Below are 27,700 nucleotides of genomic sequence, written 5' to 3' on the forward strand. Positions count from 1 at the left end.
CGGTGATTTTCACTTTCCTAGAGTCACTAAATTGACTCAAGATAGAAAAGATCCAATTCCATTGCGTTTAATGCTTAGCAATTAAAAAAAAGATTTTGACTTTTTGTAATTCACTTAGAGCAAATGATGTTATGAGAAGACAGCTATAAAGTATTCCTGAGGCTCATGAAGTCCTAGGCAAAAATAGACCCCCAAAATCAACAGCTGAAGACCATTGGAGAACAGATGGTATGCATATCTACTGCCAATCAAACATACGGGTCCAAAGAGAAGGGAGACTGGTTAAAAAGATATTAGATGATGATGGATTTAGGTGTTGGAACCATAGCTCAAAATGTACCAATCTTGATGGACTTGTGGAGAGGCATCATGGGAAAAAATGTCGAGAAATCTAGATTTAAATCTCTTCTCCAATAACCATTAGCTGGACAACCACAGAAAAGTGGCTTAATCTTGCTGAACCTCATCTGCAAAATGGTTTTAATGCCTTAGAAGCAATAAGATTATTATGACATAAGACTAAAATGAGATAATGTCTATAAAATGCTTTGTTACTTTGGGATGCTATGTAAACTCCAGTTATTATTATTATTGGCAATAAAATAGTATGCCTAATAAGGGCTAGTAATAATGTGTTTGCCTGAAGGCTTGTCAATCAAATGAATTGGTACCAGCACTATGCCCAATGTAATGTAGGAGATATGTATATATATATATATATATTTATATATACATATATATATAGTATATAACTGCTGTAAGAAATAAAAAAAATAAAGAATTCAGAGAAGCATTGGAAGACTTTTATGACTTCTTTCAGAGTCCAAGAACCAAGGAAATGCATGGAATTGTTGTTCAGCTATTTCAGTTGTATCGAACAACTCATTGCCTGTCTGTAGTTTTCTTGGCAGAGATCCTCAAGAATTTACCATTTCCTCCTCCAAATCATCTTACAGATGAGGCACTGAGGGAAATAGGCTGAAGTGACTTGCCCAGGGTCACTTAGCTAGTAAATATTTGAGGCTAGATTTGAGCTCAAGAAGATGAATCTTCTTGACTTCAGACCCAGTACTCTATCTACTGTGCCATAGATGACTACAACTATGTAAATGCAAAGAACAAAAACTGAAACTCTATGTGATCATGCGGGGCAGATTTGGTCCAAGAGAAGAATACAGAAAAGGTACCTCCCTTGACTTCACTGCAGCGACAGGGCACTATGGATCTGCAACAATGCACAGATTGCCAGACAGGGTCTTTATATTGGTTAGTTTTGCTGAACTTCATAACAATTTTTCTTATATGCAATTACTCAGTTGGGGGGGGGGAGTGGAAGAAACATGTACCTGGAAATGAATGTAATGTAAATACAAAATATCAATAAAATCACTTAAAAAATAGAAAAGATCACATCAGGCTCCATGCATTTCCTTCTTGGTTGCCGTTACTAGGCTGGAAAATCAGGAGACACTGAGGACTTTGCTACTTCTTTAAGTATTCTATAGTCTATAGAAGAAGGTTGTGATGCATTTAACAGACATTAACTAAACACTGATAAAGCCGTATCTTCTTCTTGTGGACAGAAATGTCATTGGCTAGATGAAGTTCTCATTCAGTTATTTCACAGTTGGCCCAATGGTCATACACAAAGGGCAGGCATTAATGGATCAATTTCCATTTGGAAGGAAGTCTCTAGTGTAGTAGCCCAGGGGTCTGTTTCTGACCTTGTGCTGTTGGAAATATTTATTTTTGACTAGGTTGATGGAGTGCTTGTCAAATCTGCTGAGGATACTCAATTGCTAGGGATGACTGAGAGTGAGGATACAAGAAGATTTCAAGAGTGCACTTTATTATCGGTATTTTCCTCTTGATGTTCTATAGCTATGAATCATGAAATGCCACCTCCTGTCCAAGATCTAAAGGAAAATGTAGGCAGGAATTGCAGAGGAGGAGGGTGTGATGGCGTCATGGTCACATTAGTAGAGATCATCTTCATGCCAATGATACTGCAAATCTTCCAAAGCCAGAAGGCAAAGGAAATTATTGAATACTAGAATTAAATTTTTAATGCTTTGGCACTTTCTTTGAGGGAGTTTCTTATGAGAACCAATATAGTGTAAAGCACATTGAAAAACTCCTATCTCTATCTAAGCACTAGCAATCATGTCAGATATCATTATATATTGTTTTATCATATACATCTCAGAATTTGTGGTATAAAGTTTGATTTTTCAACTTGTGAAGAGATTAGGCTTACATAAATTTGTAGAGGGGAACAGCTTGACCATACAGGGAAAAGGAAGATCTTTCCCCCCTCCTGCCTCTGAGTAGCACAGTAGATAGAGGACTGGGCTTGGAATCAAGAATACTCATCTTCTTGAGTTCAAATCTGGCCTCAGACACTTACTAGCTCTGACTTCAGGCAAGTTACTTAACCTTGTTTGCCTCAGTTCCTTATCTGTAAAATGAGCTGGAGAAGGAATTGGCTACTCCATCATGAAGGCCAAGAAAACCCCCAAATGGGTCATGAAGGGTCCAATAGAACTTAAAGACTCAACAACAACATAATAACTTACATTTACCAAATTCTTTAAGTCTGAGCAGAGGGTTAGAGGGTTGTTATCTTTTGCAGCGAGGGAATGGACATCCAAGCTCATTTGGCATTCAAACCCATTTCCTACCACTCATTTATTCATTCATTAATAAATCAACAAATATTGATGGTAAGAAGGGGAATACAAAGATGAGTGAGATCTTGACCTTGACCCCTCAAATATTCACATTCTAATAGGGCAGGGAGATGTGGCATGCATACAGACAGCTTATAAGTGCAAAAAGGAAAAGAAGAAAGTTTTTCAGAGGAGGAAGAGACTTCTAGCTGGAGGGATCAGAGAGATTTACATGAAGGAGATGCCATTTGAGCTTGGGCCTGAAGGATGTTAATGAGCAGACTGCAGAGGGAACAGGGCAGCATGAACAAATGGGCAAATAGAGATAGTGATGTAAGGGTCATGCTGGGAGCCTGGAGGGTTTGACCATAGTATACAGTCTGTGGAGAGGATTAAGAGATAATGCTCGAAAGGTAGCCCAACTTTGATGTGTTTTGAATTCCATCTTGGCTAAAGTTTGGATTTCACTTAGTGTGTAATAGACGATTATCAAAGGATCTTGAACAAGGAGATGCTATAGTTGGATGCTAGTTATGCTGACCCAGCATGTAGGAGGATGCACTGAACTTGGAGAGAGAAGAGAATCAGAACTCTGACAGTCTGCTTTACAAACCAAAAAGAAGGCAGCTACTGCTAGAGGTCAGCTAAGCCATCCTGAAGGTCTGAGATTGAGAGAAGGAAGTGGGACAAATATAAGAGACATTGCATTTGAGATAAGACTCCTCATTCATTGGCCTCTAGATGGGCCCTGTGTATTCTTGCCTCCATGCCTGATATTCCTTCTCCCTCAGCCTAGATTCTCTTTCAGTCCCTTCCCTTTCCTGCACGGCTCCCTCAGATCAATTTTCAACTCTTTGAGGAAGTCTTCATTTCCTTGTCCTCTTCTTCTGTGGTCCCATAGAGCACTTGCTCCCTATAATGAGCGGACATGTAATTCTATCTTAGACACTAGAAAATGCCTAGGATGAAGTGCTGAGTGCTGTGTATTCACTGAAGGAGGCAGTGCCGAAGTGGAAAATCATCAAGAGTAATGGAAGGATCACTGGGAGAGAATGGATAATGAATGAAAGCTAAAATTAGGGCTTGTCCTGATGCTTAAGCTTTTAATTCATCCTGTGATGGAAATACTGGCAGGCACCAACAAAAGCATACGTTTGACATTCATTGCCTTTCTTCCTTACCTGGCTAAGACCCTGGGACTCAGATTGAAAAGAGGTAGGTTTCAAAGAACATAATCTCTTCATTGGAAACGCCATGGGCCACTCTCCCTGAGGATAGACAGACACTAAAGGACTCTGTCTGAACACAGACCATTTGACTCTTTGGATCAAGTATTTGTCTGTAAGGATTTTTTCTTTTTTTCTTTTTAGGAGTCTTCCAAAAAGCAGGAAGTATGAATATCAATAGATATCTCACTTTTCTAGGGGGCAGTGGTCATCTGTTTCAGAATAGCCATTTCAAGTCTTTCTCCCTTCCTGCCTACCTTCCTTCCTTCTTTCTTTCCTTGCTTCCTTGCTTCCTTCCTTGCTTCCTTCCTTGCTTCCTTCCTTGCTTCCTTCCTTCCTTCCTTCCTTCCTTCCTTCCTTCCTCCCTCCCTTCCTCCCTCCCTCCCTTCCTTCCTTCCTTGCTTCCTTCCTTCCTTGCTTGCTTCCTTCCTTCTTTCTTTCCTTGCTTGTTTGCTTGTTTGCTTGCTTCCTTCCTTCCTTCCTTCCTTCCTTCCTTCCTTCCTTCCTTCCTTCCTTCCTCCCTCCCTCCCTCCCTTCCTCCCTCCCTTCCTTCCTTCCTTCCTTCCTTCCTTCCTTCCTTCCTTCCTTCCTTCCTTCCTTCCTTCCTTCCTTCCTTCCTTCCTTCCTTCTTTCTTTCCTTGCTTGTTTGCTTGTTTGCTTGCTTGCTTGCTTGCTTCCTTCCTTCCTTCCTGCCTTCTTTCCTTCCTGCCTTCCTTCCTTTCTCTGTTATAATTAATTAGAAAGCTTTGATTTTCTGAGTTTCTTCTTATTTTCTCCATATTCTTTTCTATCACTGGAATGCATATGACAAGCTGTGCATTGCAACCGATGTCAGGTTCCTTGTTACAGGAAATCTCAAAAATTGGGAGGAACCTCAGAACTCAAAAATCTAACCTCCATTTGAATATGAATTCTCTCTATGACAACCCTGGTAATATTCTTTCCCACTGGCTCCACTTCTTTGGCTCAGATTTCATCATGGCCCAGAAATCTTATCATTAGGAGAGCCATTCTTCAAGAATGCATCAGCTTTTGTACTTATAACTCATTGATCTCCTCTTCTCTGACTGGAGGGCTGGAGGGTGGAGCAAAACTCTCTTTCCAAAGCCTCCATTAAACCAAGGCTCCTAGGTGAACTATCTTTTAATTTCCCACCACCTGCTCTTTTGGACTGGATTCAATCATGTCCTCCTCCCACTTCTATCACTACTGCCCCTGAGTACCTTTCTTTCTTTTCCTTCCTCTTTTCAACCTCCTTTTGTCTTCTATTGTTGTTACATTAAAAAAAAAACCCTTACCTTCTGTCTTAGAACCAATACTAAGTATTGGTTCTAAGACAGATGAATGGTAAGGGTTAAGTGACTTGCCCAGAGTCACACAGCTAGGAAGTGTCCGAGGTCAGATTTGAATCCAGGACCTTTCAATCCACCGAGACACCCAGCTGCCCCCCTCTCATTACACTGTAAGTTCTGTGAAGACTGGGATTGTCCTTTTTCTTATCTGTATCCCCAGAACTTAATACAGTGTCTGAGACTTAATAAATATTTATTGATAGACTGGCCATCCCATTAGCTCCTGATTTACAGTGATAGGAGACTCACTACTTCCAGAGTTGCTTCATTAAATTTTTGTACAGCTTTAATTATTGGAAAGCTTTTCCTTTACATTGAGCTTAAACCTGCTTCTCTGCAGCTTCTGCCCATTTCATGTAGGCTCGACCTTTGGGAGTAAGCAAAACCAGTCCAATCCCTTCTCCACCAGGACAGCTATTTAAATCCTTCAGGGCAGCTATCATGCCCTTTCTAAACCTATACGTTCCATGTGACCTATTTTAGACCACTAATTCATGCCCGTTGAGAGGGTTTTAATTCTAGTTGCATAAAAGTCTTCTATCTCTCAGGTCAATAATTTATGTCTTTGGGGAAGTTTTAATTCTACTTGGATAAAATTAGTCTTATTTGCCTAATATAAACTATACTCTAGGGCAGACCACGCAAAATTACAGAAAGAAGCCACAGCGACATTTACATTCTTGGAAAAGCAAATCAGATCAATTAGCCCCAATTTTCCAACTGTTCTGTTAAAGAGGGGAGACAGGCCTTCAGTGGCCCCTTAAGTGTAATGATGCCGGGGCTTCAGATGACTAAAGACCCTAAATTGTTTCTATGCTAGTTTTTTACACTTCATCGATTTATTTATTAAGTTTAGCCTATCACTAAAATTGTATATTTTTTCTCAAGGAAAGCAATGACTGATATTTCTCTCATTAAACCTGAACTTTCACTGGAACCCATCCAGGAAATCTATTTTAAATCAGTAATGCTCCACGGTGAGAACAAGCAAAATAATGAGCTAGGAGAGAGACTTGGACGAGAAGAGAATTCAGAGGAGTCTTAATAAGGAATTCAATCCATACTCCCCTTGTCATCCGAAAGGTTCTCCCTTTCCATCTCCACTTTTCAGGTTCTAATTTTCTCCTCTTTCCAGGATTGGTTAAGGTGCCAAAGCCTCGGTGAAGCTTTCCCTGATTACTGAGTTTCCACCCCAAAGCCTTCTCTAGTCTATAAAATGTTTCTAGGGCATTTTGTTCACCTTTTCTACCTTTTCAATCAATTCTGAAATATTCTTATCTGTGTATGTGTCAAATCTTACTCCTAACCCCCAAAGAATGTAAGTTCTTTGAAGACAAAAACTAGGCTTTTAAATAAAAAATTGGAACTTTAGCAACTCATGTCTTGCTTATACTGTGTGTATGTCTATGTCTATACATTTCTCTCTGTCTCTGTCTCTGTCTCTCTCTCTCTGTCTCTGTCTCTCTCTCCCTCCCTCTCTCTGTCTCTTTCCCTGTCTGTCTGTCTGTCTGTCTATCTCTCTCCCTCCTTCCCTCCCTCCCCCCTCTCTCTGTCTCTCTCTCTCTCTGTCTCTCTGTCTCTCTCTCTCTCTGTCTCTCTCTCTCTCTCTCTGTCTCTCTCTCTCTGTCTCTCTCTCTCTGTCTCTCTCTCTCCCTCCCTCTCTCGGTCTCTTTCCCTGTCTGTCTGTCTGTCTCTCTCTGTCTGTCTCTCTCCCTCCTTCCCTCCCTCCCCCCTCTGTCTGTCTGTCTCTCTCTCTGTCCCTCTGTCTCTCTCTCTCTCAGATGGACAGAGAGCATATATAAAATGGATAGCTACATCTAAATCTTTCTCTTATCTGGACTTGTGATTTCCTTGGTGAAGGAAATTCCTTTTAAGGAAACGCCATCTACAAAAAGCTTCCTTTAAGTCTGAACTAAAACCCCAACTTCTGCAGGAAGCCTTCCCCCATGCCCCAAATGTAGCTCGTAAAGAGCACAGTTCAATCACTGTTGGTGTGGAGAAGTCCAGCATTTCCAGGATCATTTGAGACCACAATGAAACAAGACTAGTTTCACAGGAATTTGCATTCAAAATGGAAAAGAGGAACAAGAACTGAAAAGTTATTTTTGTAAAACAGCCTAATAATAATAATAATAAAAATCAAGCAAAAACTTTTGGAGGCATTTGGTCGGTAGAGGAATTGTTTTTGATTCCTTCACAACTCATTCTAAGCTTTTTCAAGTTGAAAGAACACTGAGAAGAGCAATCAGAAGCAACTGCTAACCAAGAGTATCACAATATAAAGACTGAAGTTCTGATAATTAGAGAAAAAAGTACTTTGTAACTGATGAAACTCACGTCTTTCATTCAAGGCTGTCCCCAAACTCTTGTCAGCACATGGGCATCTCATATCATCAAAGGGGTGAATCATTGCAAGTCACATTAAAGATAATAAAATGATCAAAACGTTCTCATAAAAATATGACTCACACTAAGTCAAACTAACATTGTTTCTTAGTTTGCTGATCAGTGAATATTAACTTTCTAATTATTTACTGTAATAAAATTAAAGTTTGAATGTTTATTTTCTAAGTTATTCCATACTTTGAGATGTCAAATGAAACATCTTTATTTACAAGCTTGTAATCCAGTAGTAGTCAGGCACAAGTGGAAGCATTGGGGTCTGGAGTAATGAACAGATCCCTATCCAATGAGGTAGGAGGAAGAATATTTAAAAGAGTTCCCTTTCAGGTTGAAGAAATGCTGACTCAAGGGAGGGCTAGGAATGGATTCAGGTCACGGGTTCAGGAAATGGAGGAATCTAACGTGGCTTGAAAGATGGGTGCACAAACCCTTTTGGCTGTTAAAGCTAATGAGCCCACGGGCCTCGTGTAGAGACATCCCATTCACACGTGGCCCTTAAAGCAATCAGATCTGGACAGGGACAGGCTGGAATTGCTATTTCATTAGTTTGGGGAACTTCCAGGCTAGGAAACGCTTCTTTCAATGGAGGTCAGCAGGTTCTTTGCAACTTAGAAGTTATTATGAAAGAGTCACCTAGAGGACTGAGAGATTAGATGTTGCCCCAGATCACATAATCAATATATGTCAGAGAGAGAACTTGAACTAGATCTTCCTGGCCCCCAGATCAACTTTCTATCCATTGTGCCTGGCTGTCTCTCTCAAGCAAACAGAAAGGGAATATGATACTGTGTTAGTTGTCATTAGCCTTCTCTAATATTTCACTGGCTTGGAGATGGTTCTGCATCCAATGACATGGATCTCAGCATCTCCAGCCATGACTCTGTCTGTATCTTTCCATCAATCCTTCACTGGGGGGGGGGGGATGGTGGGAGTGGGCAGCCTTCCTTTAGCTTTCCCAATGTTACTGGGGTGAAAGTACAGCATATGTTCTGTCTCTGTTTTGTGATCCATCTCTTTTTTAATTCAGGGATTTACCCTTTAGATGTTATCTCTTATGCTCTTCTTTATTCATGATGCAACATATTTAAGCTTCTTGAGTGACTTGAAAATTTGATTCTTGGGAGACTGTGGTATTCCCTGACTGGCAGCCATGGAGTATTACCAGAAAGATTCTAGTTCTAAAGAGATAAACTTTCATGTCAGAGATGGACCAGCTCAATAGATCTAGGTTCAAATCTCATCTCTTGCTGTGGGATTATGAGCAAGTCATTTAATTTCGCTGAGGCTCGATTCCCTCCACTGTAAAAGTTGGGATAATAATACCTGCTGTGGCTGCCTCACAGGGATCTTGAAAGGCTCAAATTCAATAATGTAGGTAAAGTTCTTTTTAAATCTTGAAGTCTTATATGAATGTCAGTTGTTATTTTAATCATTGTTATGGTTATCTTCTTCATCTGGAGGACATCGCCATCCATAGGAAATCACACTGAGCACTATCTGTGATACTGTCAAAAACCTCTGTCAAGCACATCACTCCTTGTTTTATGACTCATTTGGTATTAATTATAAGTTTTTCAAACAAAATGATCTCTATTTTTGCACAGATCAAGTATTCTTGTGTATTTTGTCTATACCAGCTTCTCTTTCCATTTTTGTTTTCTTATGTATCATTTTTAATTCTTCAGTCATCATGTTGGGACCTGTGATGTCCACAAATAACACCTCTGCTGTCACCAGTGGAAGCAATAGTGTATTATGGAAAAGCTGAAAGCCCATTTCCATTCTAAGCCTGGCAGTTTCTTCTTTCTACATTCATTCTTAGAAAGAACTGGTTTGAAAGGATCCCAAACTTTCTGCAAACTCATTGTTCCTTATACAATGTAATATTTCATGAGGAGCTAATGTTCACAATCTTCAACCAACTTCATTCATCGGATTTTGCAAATAAGGATCCCTTGCCTTGGCTGTATGTATGCTGGCTGAGGCAGACTGGACTTTTCTGGTCTCCTTGTTGGGGTTACTTTACAATGGTTAAACTTCTTTAGGAAATGATGATAGAGTTAATATCTATTCCTTTATCTATTTCCCATTTTTTTTTGGAGAAGGGGGAGGAGCAATAAGCTTGTTTAAATAGGCGAAGTTGGAATAGTTTTAATTCAATTCCATTTTTTTCTCATCTCATCTTTTCTTCTAATTTGGATGTTGATTCTTTTCCCTCATACTTTACTCCAAGGAGTTGAAGGCCAGACTTCAGACAATTGATTTGGAAATAAAACTACACATAGTGTACTAGTCATTTCTTATCTCTTAAAATATAGCAAATTTCATTATGATGTTATTTAGGGCTGTTCCCAGTACTAATTCCCTTCTTAATTATAATATTCATGAGTAGTTTTGAGTTTTCATGAGTATTATAGTTATATATCCTATAAGCCAAATACACTGGTTTTCCCATCTAGAAGTTGGGGCTTAGTGGGACTTGCAAACGAATTAATGGATTGACTTGGAATAGGGAAAGCAATTTATTCTCCAATTTAAAATAATTGAAATCATGTAGGCCCCAAATAATCCAGAAATAACACACTCAATTGCTTGAGTAAGAAAGCAAGCATCATAGACTCTTAAGGTTCAAGTAATTCAATTCCACTGAACAAACATTTATATAACACCAATTATGTGTCAAATTTAATGCTAGGTCAAAGAGATTCCAAAGCAAATATGAAACAATTCCTACCCCCAAAGAATTTATGGTCTACTGGTTGGGTAAAAGATAGCATATTTACAGATAAGTTGATACAAATCACATAGGAAATGAATATAAAATAATTTTGGCTAACACCTGATAGGTCAGGAAGGGCTTCATGTAGGAATAAACGTGAGCTAGTTATTGAAGGGAGCTAGGTGTTCCAAGAGGTAAAGGCAAAGAGAGATCACAGGGAGGTAGGAGATGGAATGTCTTATAAGTAGAACAGCAAATAGATTACTTTGGCTAGAATGTAGAGAAGGAATAGCATGAAATTGTCTGGAAAGATAAGATGGAGCCAGATGGTGAAGAGTTTAAACGCCCCAGTCAGGATCTTGCATTTTTATCCTTGAGACAACAGGGAGTCACTGAAACTTTTTGAGCCTGGATATGGCAGTGAGGGTGGGTAAAGACTTAGGATGACTCAAAAGTTGACAGTCTGGGTGACTGGAATGATGGTAGGACCCTTAATAGAAAGCAGATGTCATGACTTGAAAATATCAGGACCAAACTTGGGTAGCTATATGGACTGACTAAGGGAGATGCTGAAGGCAAGAAGACCCATTAGACATTGCAGTAGCCTAGGCAAAAGGTGATGAAGTACAGTAGGTTGGTAGCTAGAGCAATGGAGAAAAGGGGTGGGTAGGAGAGATGCTGTGTTGGTAGAATCAGCAAGGCTTGGCCAGTGATTGGATATAGCAGTGAGGGTGGGTAAAGAGTTAGGATGTGACTGGAATGATGGTAGTACCCTTAATAGAAAGCAGATGTTTGGAAGAAGGAAAGATGACACATTCTATTTTGTATATGGTAAGTTTGAGATAGCTATGGGAAATTCAGGTGGCAATGTCCATCAGATAGTTGGTCATGTAGGCATGGAGCTCAGTAGGGAGATGAGTACTGATTTATAGATCTGGGGGGTCATCTGTGTAGAGATGGGAAAGGGAAGGGATCAAGCATTTATTGGGCACCAACTATGTGCCAGGTACTACTTTTCAAATATTGTCTCATTTGATCCTCATAACAACCCTATAAGAGAAGTGTTATTATGTGGATTTTACAGATGAAGAAACTAAGGCAGACAGAGCTTAAATTACTTTCCCAGAGTTATGCTATTAGTAAGCATCTGAGATCTGATCTGAAATCAGGTCTTCCCAACTCTGGGTCCAGTGCCCTAAGTACTGTAGTACCCTCTAGCTGCCATAGAGATGATAATGTTTACCAAGAGGGCAGAGAAAGAAGAGGACCAAGGATGGAGCTCTATGATATATCCATGCATAGAGTTGGCGCATGATTCATGATACATCAAATGATCAGTTCATAGATTTTGAGTTGGCTAGTAGCCAGCTCCCTGAGGCCATCTAGTTTAACCCCTTATTTTACTGAGAAGGAAAATGAGACTAAAAGAAGTGACTTCCCCCAAATCATACAGATTGTAAACTCCAGAGAAACCTGAATCCTCATAACCTATACTTCACTACCTACTGTCTTCTCCTTGACTCAGTGTGTCAGGGGCATGGCAGAAGAAGCTCTCCCAACCAGAGAGAGTTGGCTCTCTTCTGACACCTGGGGAAGAAGAGGATGGCAGGAATGAGAAAAGGAAAGCCAATCATGAAGGGTGGTGTGTTAACAATGGAACAAAGCCCTTTAGGGGACAGTGGGAAGGCAGGACAAGATAGGATAGGAATTTGGGATGTGTAGGACTGAATTGGATGGAGAGTAGGAAGAGATGGACTGATGGAGGAAGGGGGTCTTTGACTAAAAGCATCCTTCAACTCTTCATCATTGATTTGGAAAGCAGCAGGAGAGAGCTTGCTAACCACTGTGAACCTCCTAATATCACTATTCTCAGTTATTTAGACAAACCTTGTAACACAATGGGAAGAATGGCTTAGGTCAGCTTGAAAGGGATCTACTCTTGGCTCCATGTTTAATGAGTTTCTTGACTTTGGGATAACCAATCTGGGCCTCAATTTTCACATTTCCAAAAATAACCAACTAAACAAACCACATTTAGATAATAGAATTTTTATGTCAATAATAGAAACAAATTAAATTTAGATATAAATATGTTAAACACAAGACATTAGGATTTAAGCTGATAAGGCAATTTTAGTGTAAACTTTTAATAGCCATAAAACACTGTGGCTATAACACTGGATTTGGAAAGACTTTTTATCACGTTACAGTTATGTTTTATGCATTTATGTTTATATTTGATAGCAATACTTAGAAAAAGGCCAGCTGAAGAGTAAACACACTTTAAAATTATAATTTAAATGACAAAAGAGAAAGAACTGAAAGCCGATTTAGAATATTAGATCTGAAATATTAGACCAGAAATGCCTAAACATTATCTGGAAATATACAATTAGAGTTTTTCTGGGGTGTTTTCATTCTTAATAGATTAAACTTTGTGAAGCCTCACTATACTGCTTTGGTAAAAAGGGGAAATTTTACAGATATAAATTTAAGAATTGAATTCTTTTAAAAATATTAAAGTGATGCAGTGTTGTCCAATGGAAAAAAATCACTGTATCTTCCACTACCCCCAGAGTCTACCATGGAGAAGAGGTTGTCTCATATAATAATATGACAATATTTAAACTTCTAGTTGTGACAAATATTTTTCAGTATCCTATTTAATAAAAACTGGGTACCCTCCCCCCAAAACAGGGCCCATCACATTCTTATTTTTGAAAGGGTGGGGTGATAGTAGTAGATTGGATCCATGGGTTATTTTGCAAACTTTAAGTGCATAGGACAGTGAAGATCTCTAAAGAATTCTACTTTTTGCCATCTTTACAAGTATAAAAGGGATCATTTACCTTTTATGTAAACAAAACTCAAATATTATTACCACCACCACTACCATTACAACTTGTACTACTACCACCATTACTAAGGAATTCTTTAAAAATATGAAAGTGATGCAGTATTGTCCAATGGAAAAATCACTGGATCTCTCAGTGCTTACTGTGGAGAATAGGTTGGTTTCATATAATAATATGATCATATTTTCATTATCCTATTTAATAAAAACTGTATATACTTCTTCTGAAATAGGACCTGTCATATTATTATTATTATTATTATTATTGAAAGGACGGGGTGATAGGAGTAGATTGGTTCCATGGGTTATTTTGCAAACTTCAAGTGGACCTCTACCACTACTATCATAACTATCACTATTACTATTACTACTACTGCTACCACCACTACCACCACCACCATCATTGTTATTATTATTACTACCAGCACCACTCCTCCTACTTCTAGCACCATCACCACTATGACTACTACTACCATTACCACTACTACTATCACCACCACTACTATTATTATCAACCAATACTATCACCACTATTTCTATCATCACTACCATCAACCCCCTCCATTAAACCCCATCACCACCACCACTACTACTATTACCACCACTATTACTATTACTACCAATACTATTACTACTATTTCTATCATCACTACCATCATCCCTCCATTAAACCCCATCACCACACCATTACTATTACTACCACTATCACCACCATTCCTACCACCACCTCTCTCCATCACCACACCATTACTATTACTACTACTATCACTACCATTACTACTACCATTACTACCACCACTTCCACTTCCATACTATTGCTACTACTCTCACCACTACTACTACCACCACCATGATCCCTATTACTATTATTGCTACTACCACTTACTACTACCACCACCACCACTACTACTACCATCACTTCTTCTATCTAACACTATTCTCTACTTTAATGCCTACAAAGGATTTTCTTCTCTATACCCCTCTTAAGCAGGTGATGACCATCTAATCATGCCCTTCTTATAGAAGAGCAAACTAAAGATTGGGGGACTCTTTTCCTGTAGGGATATAAGCAGGGATGGGGGAAGCAGGTCTCCCGACTCCAGGTACAACATTCTTGGACACAGATCCAACTTTAGATAATGTGATAGAATCAAGAGATGTCACTGTGGAAATGCTGACTTTGAAACTTGCTCTGGCAAATATGACCATCTTCTGTGTATGAATCTTCCCACAGTCTTCTGTAAAAATAGCTTCTGTATCTGCTAACCCTGCCTTGGGAGTGGCCTTGAGTGGCTAACTAGCACCCTCTCACTCAAAAGTCTCTTCAGCTTCTAATTTCCAGTGTACCATCCCAGCTGGAGCGGGGGGTGGGGGGTGGGGGGTGGGGGCTGATCAAAGTGCCTGGCTCTAATCCATGCCGCCATGTTTTCTTGGAGGTGGGCACTTGAGATAACAAGGGATTGGGCTAGCATCCCAATCCAACTGGTCCCCCATGGCTGGAAGCGGCTGAAGGGCGGTCAGGTATACACACTCTCAAGCCTCTGGGGTGATTTTGGGGACTGTGTTTACAAGTTGAGTTGTACAGTGATGCTGTGAGGTGTCATTAAAGAACAAAACTCATGATGAATACTGAAAATTTGGTATTAGTGCCTTTTGCTATCTTAAAAAAGGATTCCTTTGTTTGTGCTTCCTTTGGCTGGGCAACATTTCACAAATATTTCTTATAAAGGCAGAAGTGATATCAAGGCATACGGGACAGACCAGACATTACAATGAAGTGCACAAGGGTCCAGGCTCTCCGTTATCAATGGAATAGATTACCTTTTTAGTAATCGTGTCCGGAGGTACATCCCGCCTCCCAAGTGGATAGGGGTTCCATTGGCCACTGGGAGATACATCTTCTTGTCCATTGTCTAGAATGTTGCTTTGCTGGGACGGGGTCTATTGTAAAAACGGTATGGCAGTCTTAATGGATGGAACAGAAGTTTAAATACTTTTTTGATACGAGTGCCTAATGGTTATGGCAAAATGAATTTTTGTTTAACTGCGGAACGATATTCATCCTGAATCTGAAACAGGATTAGAGACTATTTGCTGGCTGAGGACTGTCAAATCACCGCCTTTTGGTGGCAGGGCTGAATACACATTTCAACGCAAACCACTGATTTGGGCTGTTTCCTGAACGTTTTTGGTAAAATTACGATCGTTATTCATAGTACATAAATCCAACAATATCCACAGCAAAACTAATCAAAAGTGATAACACGGAAGAAAACCAGTATTGAAAATGAGCTCCTTTAAAAAGCATCATCTTATACGGACAGCAAGAAATCCAAACTTTATGTCATGTAGCAAACGTCTTACCATCGTCCACGACTGCCCAGCAGCTAAGCTATGACAAATTAGTCCAGGCTGTGCCCACACTGAGTACGTCGTTTAGGAGTCTCCTATGTGGCACTCTACTGAGACAGTGTCAGCACTCACACTGGTAAGATGTAGCGGCCTGGGCCATTGGCATTGCTTCAAGGATGAGAGCAAAGCGGTTTTCAAGACTAGAATGAGAATGTTATGCTACTGAAACCACGTGAAACAGATCATAAACACTGATTGGATGCAAAGTTTGTGAATTAGTCTGTAGAAATCACATCACATTTCTGTTCGTTAAAGTGTGACCCATTCATAAGAATTTGGTCCTAGTCTGATCCTTTGCTCTTAGAATGGTCAATGGCCTAATGATATTTCAGTGGGTACAGCAGGGATCTCGCTCCTGCCTCCCCACTTTACCCTCAGCCAGTTCTTTGCGTGTTTCCAAAAGCCACATCCAGAAGGAAGGGAACCGGCAGCGATACACAAGACTGAGAGACGTGCACAGAAGACAGTCTTGGAAAGAGGATTTTCTGCCTTCTCTCTTGCAGTACTAGATATACTGAACTGTTTCTAATCTTAAAAAGGAGAAAAGTGAGATAATTTTCTCTCTCTCCGTCTCTCTCTCTCTCTCTCTCTCTCTCTCTCTCTCTCTCTGTCTCTGTCTCTCTCTCTCTCTCTCTCTCTCTCTCTCTCTCTCTCTCTCTGTCTCTCTCTCCCTCTCTCCCTCCCTCTCTCTGTCTCTCTCCCTCTCTCTGTCTCTCTGTCTCTGTCTCTGTGTCTCTGTCTCTGTCTCTGTCTCTGTCTCTCTCTGTCTCTGTCTCTGTCTCTGTCTCTCTCTCTCTCTCTCTCTCTCTCTCTCTCTCTCTCTCTCTCTCTCTCTCTCTCTCTCTGTTTGTCTCTCTTAAACACACAAACTAATCCTCTAATCTAGATTAGGAACTCCCAGATAGTAAACTCTCTCTAGAAATACAGATCAGTAATTCTGTGCAATTTATGGTCATTTAAAAAACCAAACCCTTTACCATCTGTTTTAGAATCAATATTGTATATTGGTTCCAAGGCAGAAGAGTGTAAGGGCTAGCTAGACTTGCCCAGGGTCACATAGCCAGGAAGTATCTGGAGCCACATTTGAACTCAAGACCTCCTGTCTCTAGGCTTGGCTCTCAATCTACTGAGTCACCCAACTGGCCCTGAATTTATATTAAAGAGTTGCCTGGGTCCCTAAGAAGCTAAATAGCCAGTATATGTTGGAGAGGGCCATTTCACTACTATGTATTGGTTCTTAAGCATACGAGTGGTAAGGACTAGGCAATGGGGGTTAAGTGACTTGCCCAGGGTCACATAGTTGGCAACTGTCTGAGGCCAGATTTGAACCCAGGACCTCCCATCTCTGGGTCTGGCTCTCCATCCACTGAGCCACCCAGCTGCCCCTGGCCTGATCTATTTCTAAAAGGATCATAACAGATTAATTTTAATTATTTTAATGAAATTGTTAATTTAATAATAATCAATTTGTATTATTTTATAATATACAAATAATTTATTTTAATTATAATAATTAATTTTGCTAATCTCCATTTGAAATGTGGATGGCTCATTTTTTTATTCTCAGTCTGAGCAATTTCTCTGACATTGAGGAGTAACATTTTGTTTCCAAGCATTTTGCCTCCATATATTTTGCCCATTTATCAGTGAAATGAATACTCGTAAACACTAATGAAGCAATGAATGAAACGATTCGAGACTCTTCACTCAGTGCTTCTGTCCTATTCCATATTTCTTTGATAAACCCATCTAAAAGGCATTCAAACCCCACAACTATATTTAATGAAAGAAAGAAGAAATGCTCTTAGTTAGCCCAATGCTTATGCTTAGCTGGCTTGAAACCGCCCCAGCCCTGACTTCTCTCCGTTACAGATTTGCCTGCAGATCACAGGGCTCATCTGAACTCCCTTCTCATCATTTCAGTTTCTGGTCTACTTCTGGACTGAGTTCTTTTCCTAGATGCAACTGTACAAAGCCACACGATTCAGCTAGGCAAACCCTAGGGAGCTGCTCAAGAACCACAGAACTAAGCAGTTCAAGTACAGGCTGTCCCAGATGTCTTGGAGCAGAACGTATAAACAGCACCTAAGGCTTATGGGACTTGGTGCACCCTGGATACCTTGAGTCACGGTGGTCAAGACTTCCCTCTTCAACGTTTTTTTGTTTTGGTCTCTGTCTGGAAGATAGAGCTAATGCAGCTGTCCTTTTGGCTAGGTAGTATAGCGTACACAGCCCTTTCTAAAACTGCCTGACTAATTCCAGGAGGTACCTCCCCTTTCTGATCCTCCTCCCTGGGGGGCTTCCTCCCTCCCTCTAATTACTGCACTAATTATGTTCCTACTTTTCTTTGCTTTGGCTGCATGGACGTTGCACCCATACACTTAGCACCCAATGCCAAAATCCCTTTAAAGGGAAAAAAGGATGAAAGAGGAACCGTTCTAAGCCCATGCTGCTCCAGACCCCTCTTTGGACTTCTAAATTCCCAACTAGCATCACATCTTTAATGCGCCTTCTCCTCTCTTTCTAGGACGGAGTGAGAGGCTCATAGTCGGGCCCATTGGAAAGATTCTTTTGCTGAAAACCCAAATAAAAGGAGTCCTCCGGCAGTGACCTCTCCCATCAGTTCCAAGAAGGTGGCTGCATTTGGGAGAGGGAGTCACAGTTGTTACAGGTTTTCAAGGAAAGCCAAAGCGACTCCAGCAAACTCGAAAGTCGTGGCACTCCCGAGAGGAGAGCTCTGAAGCTTATTTGCCACACTCAGTGTGACCAGCTACGTAGAAAAGGCCAACATTTGAGCCAGGCTTGCTGAATTGCCTCTAAATGAAATCTGCACACGTGTAAAGGCTAGCTAGGAAGCCGGGAGGCACATCTGAAAGTTGTGAAAATCGATGAAGTAATTGGAAAATGGCAAACGGCCAAATAGACCCAATGGGTTTGAGCAGACCGAGCTGCCTTTGTGCATTTGTACTTAGGGGGAACCCTAAAGCCAGGCAGAGATGGCAGGCACAATTATACGGTAGGACTCTACAGCCAGCATTCGGTCTGGATGTCTAAAATGAAGTGAGATTTATTTTCTCAACCGAATAAAATCAATGAAATATGAAAGAAGAAATAAATGGTCAGGTGTATCAAGACCGAACCCTGGAATTGGAAGTATGAAGAAAACCAACATCGTCCTTTCAAAATAATTAAGAGAAGGCTAGGGGCAGCTAGGTAATTCAGTGGATTGGGATCCAGGTCTAGAGATGGGAGGTCTTGGGTTCAAATCTGACCTCAGGCACTTCCCTACTGTATGACCCTGGGCAAATCACTTAAACCCAGTTGCCTAGCCCTTCCTGCTCTTTTGCCTTGGGACCAATACTTTAATGGTTCAAACAAAAGGGAAGGCCAGTTTGATTGAGGGAACATCTAAATGATGGATAACTTGATAAGAAGGCATCATTTTGGAGCACAAGGTTTGTACGACCTACTTTAATGGCTCCTGGAATAGGATTTGGATTGAGCCCCCTGGAAAATAATTGAGGTTGTCTAACGTTCTAGAAGAAACTGGCTAAAATTCAACTCTGAAATGTCCCGCTGTCATGGCCGATCTAACTGATGATGGCAAAGTTCAAATTGGAGCTCCTCTTCTACGTCCCAGTCTGGTCAAAGTTAGCCTTTCACCAGTGATGGGGGAAGTTGCCTCTCTCGGCTCTCTCCTCGGTGCCCGTGCTCCTCTTGGCCGTTCAGCTTTAGACCACTAGGATTCGTTCAGACAAACTGGCTAAACGCCATCTTCCTAACTAGAAAGGTAGGAAAGTTCTTCACGAAAGATAGCGAGTCAGTAATAAATAGGGCAGAATCTCTACAGGACAGAGCTATGCCACAGCATTATGGCGTGAGTCAACCCACATGTTATGTGTCACTGCTGCAATCTTTCCAATAGGGAGGGTCTGCGTGGATCCAGTTAGATGAAAAAAAATTAGAAATAATTTAAATAATAATAAAATCATATAAATATAATAAATAATATTTATTTAAATTTATATTTAAATAAATATAATAAACAAAAAGAAATAAATATAAATAAAAAGAAACATAAAAATAAAAGAAATAAAATTATTAAATAATTAAAAATTATTTAGCAGCTTTTTATGCAGAAAAGAGCTGAGAGCACTTTGAGCTAAGAAAAGTCAGTGAAGAACTTTGCCACGTGCGAGCTGTGTAACAGAACCTTCATTTTCCTCCACACGCGTGTGCTGTATAAACAATGTGGCAGGTGCACAAAGTCGGTGCATTTTAATGAACACAAGGAAACTGACCCATTTTGCTTAATAATCAAAAATGCTTTTAAAGGAACTTGGGAGAACGTGTGTCAAATGAAGACTTGAGAACTTCTCTGCAGAGCTGAAGGCCAGGTCTGCTGAGCAAGGCTCTCCCAGTGGTTACTGCTTTGTTTTGGTGATTAAGCTACATCAGGAAGCTTCAGGGACGCTATGGACACACCATTTGCAAACTCAGTGACGTAGAGGCTGATAGCATTTGCTTCTGATGTAGAGACATTTTGGTAAAACAAGGCAAAGGTCTTCTGATTACTCAGCTGTGGACTAAGCGATCCGGTTTGTGCTCTCGCCACAGAAAGCCGGCTTCCCAGTCCTGTGGCCTATCCTGGGAGGGTTTCTGGCAGGGAAGGGAGTTCCTGGGCACTCAGGGAATGCACAGTGGGATAGATGAATGGTTCAGGAGTGAACTAATGGGGAAGGTGAACAGATTTGAATGGATCATGGATTCTAATCCCAGGAGGGGATTTGGGGGAGGGTTATCCCAAGCCATGTTTGTGTGGGACCCAGACTTCTCTCTCTGCACATCCTTCCCCACTCTGGGCCTCCCTGCTCCTTCCTTCTACATGGTCCCCTGCTTCTGTTAATGGAGATGCTGAAGATGACTCGGGGGCAGTTTAAGCCAGTCTCTATTCCTGCGTTTTAAGTGAAGGCCACTTTTGAAGGCACCTCTTGGGGGCCAGGACTGTGTCCTACCAGCTACCTGAAGAGGCCCTCAACTCTCCTGGGTCTCCATCACTTCAGATAGGAGACATCTTTTAGGTGTATAATTCACGGGACCCTCAGTTGTCGCTTTGTAGAACACCAAACGAAAGCCCAGAGAATGGTGGGCTGCACCTTAGGGTGTAAAGTTCTTGACCTCTCCGTGGGAGAGAGGCTTGCTAGGGACATATTTTGAGGGGCGACAAAAGGAGAGAAATTTCAGAGACCTTCCAGATCTCACTTTGGGAAGCCCATTGTTGGCCCCTGAATCCACCCTGTGCCGGAAGAGGCATTTCCTCCGAAGGGCTCTTTGGGGCTGGTCTTTCTGATTCCACCTGGAGACCTTAAGTCAGGAGGAACCCGTCCCTCAAAGGAAAATCTCTCCCTGCTGGGAAAACACTAATTATCAGGAAGAATTTCCTACCCTGGGCCAGATCTGCTCATGTGGCATCCAGAAGGGATCCTAGAGGTTATGTGGTCCAATCCCCGCTGGCAGGGTTCTGAGGGAGAAGTGACATGGCCAAGGTCACAGGGCTGGGAAGGGGCAAGGCTGGAAGCAGAGCTTGGGCGTCCTGACAGTGCCTTTCCCATCAAGTCCCAGGTGACGTTGGGCACATATTTTCCAGGCCTGACGTAAAATAATTAACTGAATACACCATTTTAATTCCAGTTTGGTTCCCAGAATGCATCATCAACAAAAGCTAAAACTCTGTCTCAAAAATAAAGGAAAAGAAAAGCAACACACACAGCCACATGAGCCGTCCAGTCCAAAGAGCAAGGCTGTGAGCCGGGCGCCTCTGCTCTTTGGACGGTGGAGGCGCACCGAGGAAGCACGAGGTGCCGTGACGAGTCGAGAACGTGAGGGAACAAATAACATTAGCGAGCTTTGGAGACGCGGGCCGTCGAGGCCGGTGCATACTTACATGCTGCAGAGGTAGCTGGTGGTGTGTGTGGCTCTCAAACTGAGACTTAGTCTGCAAGTTTAAAGTCATGCTTCTCTCTGCATGCACGGCCGAGAACCCTCCAGAGTGCAGCATGCCAAGGTTAACTGTGGCGTGTTTGTAAGCAGCATTCTGGGTAGAGGAAACAATCACGTGACAGGGAGTGGACACATGCTCAGCAACACGTTATACACAAACATGTCTAAGTTCTCGAAGTGCACGTTTTCGGCTGGTTATTCCTCCATACATGCACCAGATTAGACAGAAGCACCACAGTGTTAGTCATACACAGAATGGATACCGGCTAACACTACAGCGAAGACACAAAGCGAACGAGACCCATTCTGTTGGACGCTGGCTGACCGCCGTCAAGGGAGCCCCATCATCTTTTGGACATCGGGCCAGCAGCCATTCGGACCCACTGGTGCCCATCTGTGGTCCAATGCGCTCAATGAACAAATTCCAACCCCAGGGAAACCCCCATTTTCTCACTTACAAATAACACTAGAGACCTCGCAATAATGAAACTATCCTAAAAATAGTTTGAAAACTCCACTTTAGAATTGTGATTTAAATAAGAAAATCTGACAAGATGAGATGAACAGTCACAATTCTCTCAGGGCTTGGAGACCCAATAAGTTGGTTAGTCAGTCAACAAACATTCAATAGGTAACTATGATGTGGCAAGAAGAGGCATACAAGGAAGGGCAAAAAACCAATTGGTGGTTCACCCAAACAATTGGTACAAAAAAGTCAGTTCAACTGACTGAATCTTTGATTAAATTAAATAGCCAAATGACTCAGGAGTGGACACAGCCTTTCTTTGTCCTCTCTTTTGCAATAAGGTAAATGGATCCACGGAAAGTGTGCCAAGTCAAGTGGAACTTTCAGGGAACTCTAACACTGGGAGGCTCAGATATTACTTAGCTCCATCCTTAGATATCTGAGGAAGATGAGATCCATTAGCACTAAGTGACTTATCGGCAGCCACAGAAGAAATTAATGTCGGATGGTCACCTGATTGCTAGAGCCCTTCTCGCCACTAGTGGCCCCACATCTTTCCAATCCCCCCCCCTAAAATTATATGAACTGACATGGAAATAGACAAAGCGAACTATTTTTCTCAATGGGGGGACTCTGACTCATTGAGTTGTTAAAGTGATTTATCTCCAAATGAATATGCTACGGCAAAATCTACTCCTGCAAATATTCAGGAAATGAGAAATGGGGCTTGCAAAGGGCTCGATTTTAAAGAGTAAATCTACCTTCATTCCAAGCATTTGAAATGCAGGAAACAGCCCTGGCCATAGAGTAGCAAGGATGGGCTTTTGTGAGCACGTGCAATCAAAGAAGTGGGGCCAGAAGACTCCTCCACTCCTCAGAGCCGAAGCCCCAAGAGGGGAACCATGGCTTGTCCAAGGCCCCAGAAGAGCCCGGATGAGAGAGCATCCCTGGACCTTCTTTCCTGACCCCCAGGGACCTTAACTCTCCAAGCAGAGGGGTGGCCACGGTAAACGATTTTCTCATTTAGTTACAGTCAGGTTTAGTCCTTCTCTCCAGTTTTCTTACTAAAACGTTCCTCTCAATATCCGTATGATCTTGAAGTGCTCATTCTGAAAAGCCCCTCTTTGGAAGTCATCATCCTGCATGTCAAAGTTGCGTGGAACTCCAATGAACATGGAAGCTGCTCTCTGCTAATATGCAGGGACTCTCCCAATCTGCTAACTGCACTGAGACTTCCCAGCTGCCTTGATTCATCTATTTGCTCTCCAATAATTGCTTTATTCCGATGGTCATCCCTTTAAAAGGGAAATGAACAAGACAGGCCAGGAAGAGGGATGCAAAACAACTCCTCTGAGCAGGAGCCATTCCTTTGGCGACTAGTTCCTGGTTCAAGAAGGAGCAGCTGTTTTAACTTCTGTCCTTAACAATCTGTGGTACGGCTGGGGGTGGGGTGGGGGCAAGATAGGGGATTGGGAGGGGCAGATAAATAGCCATTCTATGGCTAAAAAGAGGGAAGCTCGGTCTGGGCTTTTGGTTTTGCGTTATTTCTGTAGCTCTTTCCAAGGAAAACAGCCACCTTACCCCAGTGATGCTGTTTAGTGCCTGGAAGTTCTCTTTCTTACAGAGGGAACAAAGAACTCTGGAATGTGGTCCTCAGGGCTCTCTCTAGTGACCTGAGTGACTTGCAGGGGAAATACACTATGTTCCTGCTGGGGTCTTGCCATAGATGCCTCCCTTGTAGAAGGGGCCGAATTTCAGTTCTCAGAATTAATTGGGCATTTTAGGGACCAAGGTAGGCAGAGATCGGCCTGGGTGGCCGGGCAGCTCAATGGATGGAGAGTATGGCTCACTTAGGTGGGCGATTAAGAGGGAGAAGCTAACTGCTAATAGGTTCCAGGTTTGGGATGCCTTGGCATCACTCGAGGCGTTTTAGTCCTTCAGAACTAAAGGAGAAGCCATGGAGACAGATTTCACCCTAGTTACTTTGAAGAGAATCAGGCTTCTAGCAGGTGCCACAGAGTTAGTGTGTGAGATTCCTGCACATAGAGGCCAGCTCACTGGATGGTGTCTGTTTCCTCAGTTCTTCCTGAATGTTCGGGGCAGATGGCTCACTTCTCTATGCCCTCTCCATGTCCATCGCCACTCGCACCCGTCAGCGTGCTGCTGATTGCAGAGAGTATCGCGTTTACTATTCCATGGAAGGGCTAGCTGGGAACTCAGGGGCAACACTGTTTTGTATCTCATGGGGCGTCTGCTATTTGTTATCCCCACCTAACTGCATGCTACAGTAGCTGGCAAAAAGTGTGCTGCAAAGTTTCTAAGGACTTTTCTCGGTTTCTCGTGTTAGAATGTAAAGTATGGTCATGCCTCCAGGCAGCGAGTGATTCCAAATAATGCAGATAAACCCCGCTATTCCCCCTCTCTGTTATCTTTCTATATGGAGCCAAGAGAGGATTGGCCTGTAACGAGGCAGGGGCAGAGCCTTCCCCAGCAACGGCTTCCATCTGAAAACTTGCCCTTCAAACGAATGAGCCTATCTATTGGAAGCAGACAGTTTGGTGGAATTTTTGATAAGGAAAAACTGATTCTCACCTTGGAAAAAAATGGATTCCCAAACTCCTACCTCCTATTTCTTCCTCCTTCCTAAACATTTGGGCTGTCACGTATCCACGACACAGATGTTACGGCTAATACAATGACTTCAAAAGAATTACCTCTGAGAACGTGAAACCCCCAATGAAAGAGCTATATAGTAAAGGTAAAGGCTGGGGACCACGGTCTCCTAGCCCCAATCTAAAATAGAGTAAAGGATGTTGAACAATTTACAATTGGTCTCCAGAGCTATCCACGGAAAACGAGAGATCCTTTCTTCTTCAAAATAAATAAAACAAACCCCTTTAAATTTCCTTCAGTTGAGAAGAGCTATGGGGAGGCCCTACGTACGCTGAAAATAACCAAATCAAAATCAGTGAAATCCACTGCACGACTCACTCACTCAATTAATTTCTATAGGGTGAAAGAGCCTATTTCTCCTCGATATAGTTTAGTTTCTAAGACAGAGAGATTCTCAGTGTCTCCAAAACAAGGCTGAATCTGAAATCGTTCTAGAAGGCACCCTTCGTGGTGGCTTCCTACTTGATTGAATCTGGATGAGTTTTCTTAGTGACTGTAACAGGCAGGCTAATTTCTAAGCTTTTGATCTTCCCAAAGGATCATTTTAAATTTTTGTTGACTTAAAAATTGGATCTCAATATTTCCTTCTCTATAAAACAAGCCTGAATGAAAAAAAGAGAAATGAAATGCATGGGAGGACACTCAATCTTGACTTACTTTATTTCCCCTTTTCCTGCTGGGATGCTTATTGCTCATTATCAGCAATAACTCAAACAATCCCATTGCTTTGTCTACATGAAATCGGCCTGACTTTCAGACGTCATTCATCTCCTGGGAGAAGAGTGAATGAAGGCATTCCTATCCCTGGGTGGAGGGACCCATTCTGGCCTGTCGGGGCACCCTTTTGAGCCTTGGCAGAGGCGGTTTACTTCAGGGGCTCAAAAGAGAACGAAAGGACCATCGACTCCCGCCTTCCCCCGCCCAGAGGATGGAGGCCAAATCTGGACAGTCCCTACCCCCGCAGGACCGACTCTGATCGGCTCTTTAAAAAGGAACTCCGCCATCGGTAACCTGTTGTAGTCGTCTTACCATGAACACAGACACAAAGCAAAGTTGGGTTATGGCTATTCGGTGATGTCGTTCATGCTTTACTACAAGAACTCCGAAGATCAAAGTGTAAAACTAAAGGCATGGAGGACATTCTTACAGAGAAATGCCAGACATACCCTGTCTAACCTTCTAGCTTCTATATGTCTAAGCAGCTGCTGTCTCCAGTCTGCAGGCATTTTACCACAGCTCTCCTCTCCCTTCCCAGGAGTGGGCCTTGTCTTTAAATCACTGTTATCTGATGGCTTGTCACCATAGTTACCCAAGTTATAGTCAGATGGTATCTTTTCCAAAAGAGCTGCCATAGTAGGCCTAGCTGAGACTGGTCTGGTTTGGGAGGCGCCATAACTCTCTGTACTGTAGCTCCTCGCAGACAATGGCCGCCTCTGGGTAAGGTTTTTAACTGGAAAACTTCCCGCCTGGGCTTTCACTTCTTGGTATGAAGGATGTTCATCTTCGTACCTGCCATTCCTTTTGAGGAACTGGGATTCAGACACTGAGACGCTGCTTTGGCGATCCAGAGCTCCTCTATACGGAGGCCTGCCATACCTATCACTCGGGGGCACTTCGTGCGGCTCACTGACCCGTCTGAACATGGCCATCTCCGTGGAGCTCGCCAGAGAGTCGGCTCGTCGCAGGAATCCCGCCCGGGAGCCCTGGCTCGCGAACTGGGCATTGACGATCGCCTCCTCGTTCACGGAGGGCTGCGAGAAGGAGAACATGTGCTCCACGGGCGGGTAGCCCCGGTACGCTCTCGGGCTGACCAGATCCTTCGCCATGCCTTTCCCCGGCTGGGTCACGTACTCGGGGTTCTGCTGGAACGCGGGCGGCATCCGCTTGTCCGCCTTCACCTCCACGGCTCCTTGCGGATTGAAGCTTTGGTCAAACTGGTAGACTTTCTTGGTCAGGGAGGGCTTCTGCTGCGGCTGCCCTTTACTGCCGCCGTAAGTCAACATCTCGTCGTCTAACATGGGCACCGACTGGCTCCGAGACATGCTGGACATGCCGTGCTCCGGCCCCAGGATTTTGTCCGGCCGTTCGTGGCTCCCTAAGTGGTCGTTCCCGGCTGCATAGTTTTCTAGCGGGATGTTATAGACCTTATACGTGCCGATGTCTATCTCGTCAATGCTTTGTGACTTTTTGAATTTATTGGACTTTATGTCTTTCATCATTGGCGAAAGCCTATCTGTGCTTCTGCTAATTGAAATCACACCTTTGGAAGGCTCTGGGCGGCAGTGAATATGAGAAAAGACATTACTGAGACTCCTGTTAGCATTGGAATCGTGGTACTCCCAGGGAACTCCTGAAGGGAAAGGACTAGCTATTTCTGCTGGTTCTTTTATATGGTCTTTCCTTTCTGGCAAAGGGCTGGTGGTGGGGGTGGACTCCAATTTAGAAGGAAAAGCTGTCCTGTCTTCAAAAGGACTAGGGGTTCGGGTCCAATTCTGCCAAGGATTGGAAGGAGGCACTTCTGATTCAGGTGTGTGTCTATGTGTGGACTGTTCAAGTTCCAGCGGAATGCCAACTATCCTGTCTTGTCTAATCAAAGGCCGGCGTCCATGAGCAGATGTGCTTCTCGATTTAGAGCTTAACAGAGGGTTACTGTTGGCATTCTCTTGAGTGTTCTCCTCTGCAACAAACCCTGTGTTATCGTAATGGGAGCCGTCGTTCCAGGGATCCGCGAAGGTTTCGCTCATCGGTCGCCTTTCGGGACGTGGGGGCAAGTTCCCTGGTGGCACGGGCTCACGCTGGCTGAGTAATGGCTTTGAGTCAATAGGCTGTGGAAAAGACTGTGCAATCCTGCAAAGGGGATAAAAAGAGGGAATATTACAATGGCAATCCCCTTGGTCTTTGCCAATGAATAAACAAAGGGTAGAAA

General features: G+C 42.5%; 1 protein-coding gene across 3 annotated transcripts in view; it reads right to left on the minus strand.

Moving 5' to 3' along the window:
- LRRC7 (leucine rich repeat containing 7) overlaps positions 1–27,700 on the minus strand; it is a 572,907-nt gene that overhangs the window by 53,744 nt on the left and 491,463 nt on the right. For 2 of the 3 annotated variants that reach the window (XM_056814946.1, XM_056814947.1), the window contains exons 21-22: positions 25,941–27,621; positions 15,045–15,164 (exon numbers count right to left, since the gene is read on the minus strand). In XM_056814946.1, the coding sequence (XP_056670924.1) occupies positions 15,045–15,164; positions 25,941–27,621 (1,801 nt within the window). Of the gene's footprint in view, positions 1–15,044; positions 15,165–21,579; positions 21,730–25,940; positions 27,622–27,700 lie in introns of all 3 variants that reach the window. The other variant, XM_056814945.1, reaches the window with a different exon arrangement.

This window comes from Monodelphis domestica, chromosome 2, assembly GCF_027887165.1.
Source record: "Monodelphis domestica isolate mMonDom1 chromosome 2, mMonDom1.pri, whole genome shotgun sequence".
Lineage (NCBI taxonomy): Eukaryota > Metazoa > Chordata > Mammalia > Didelphimorphia > Didelphidae > Monodelphis > Monodelphis domestica.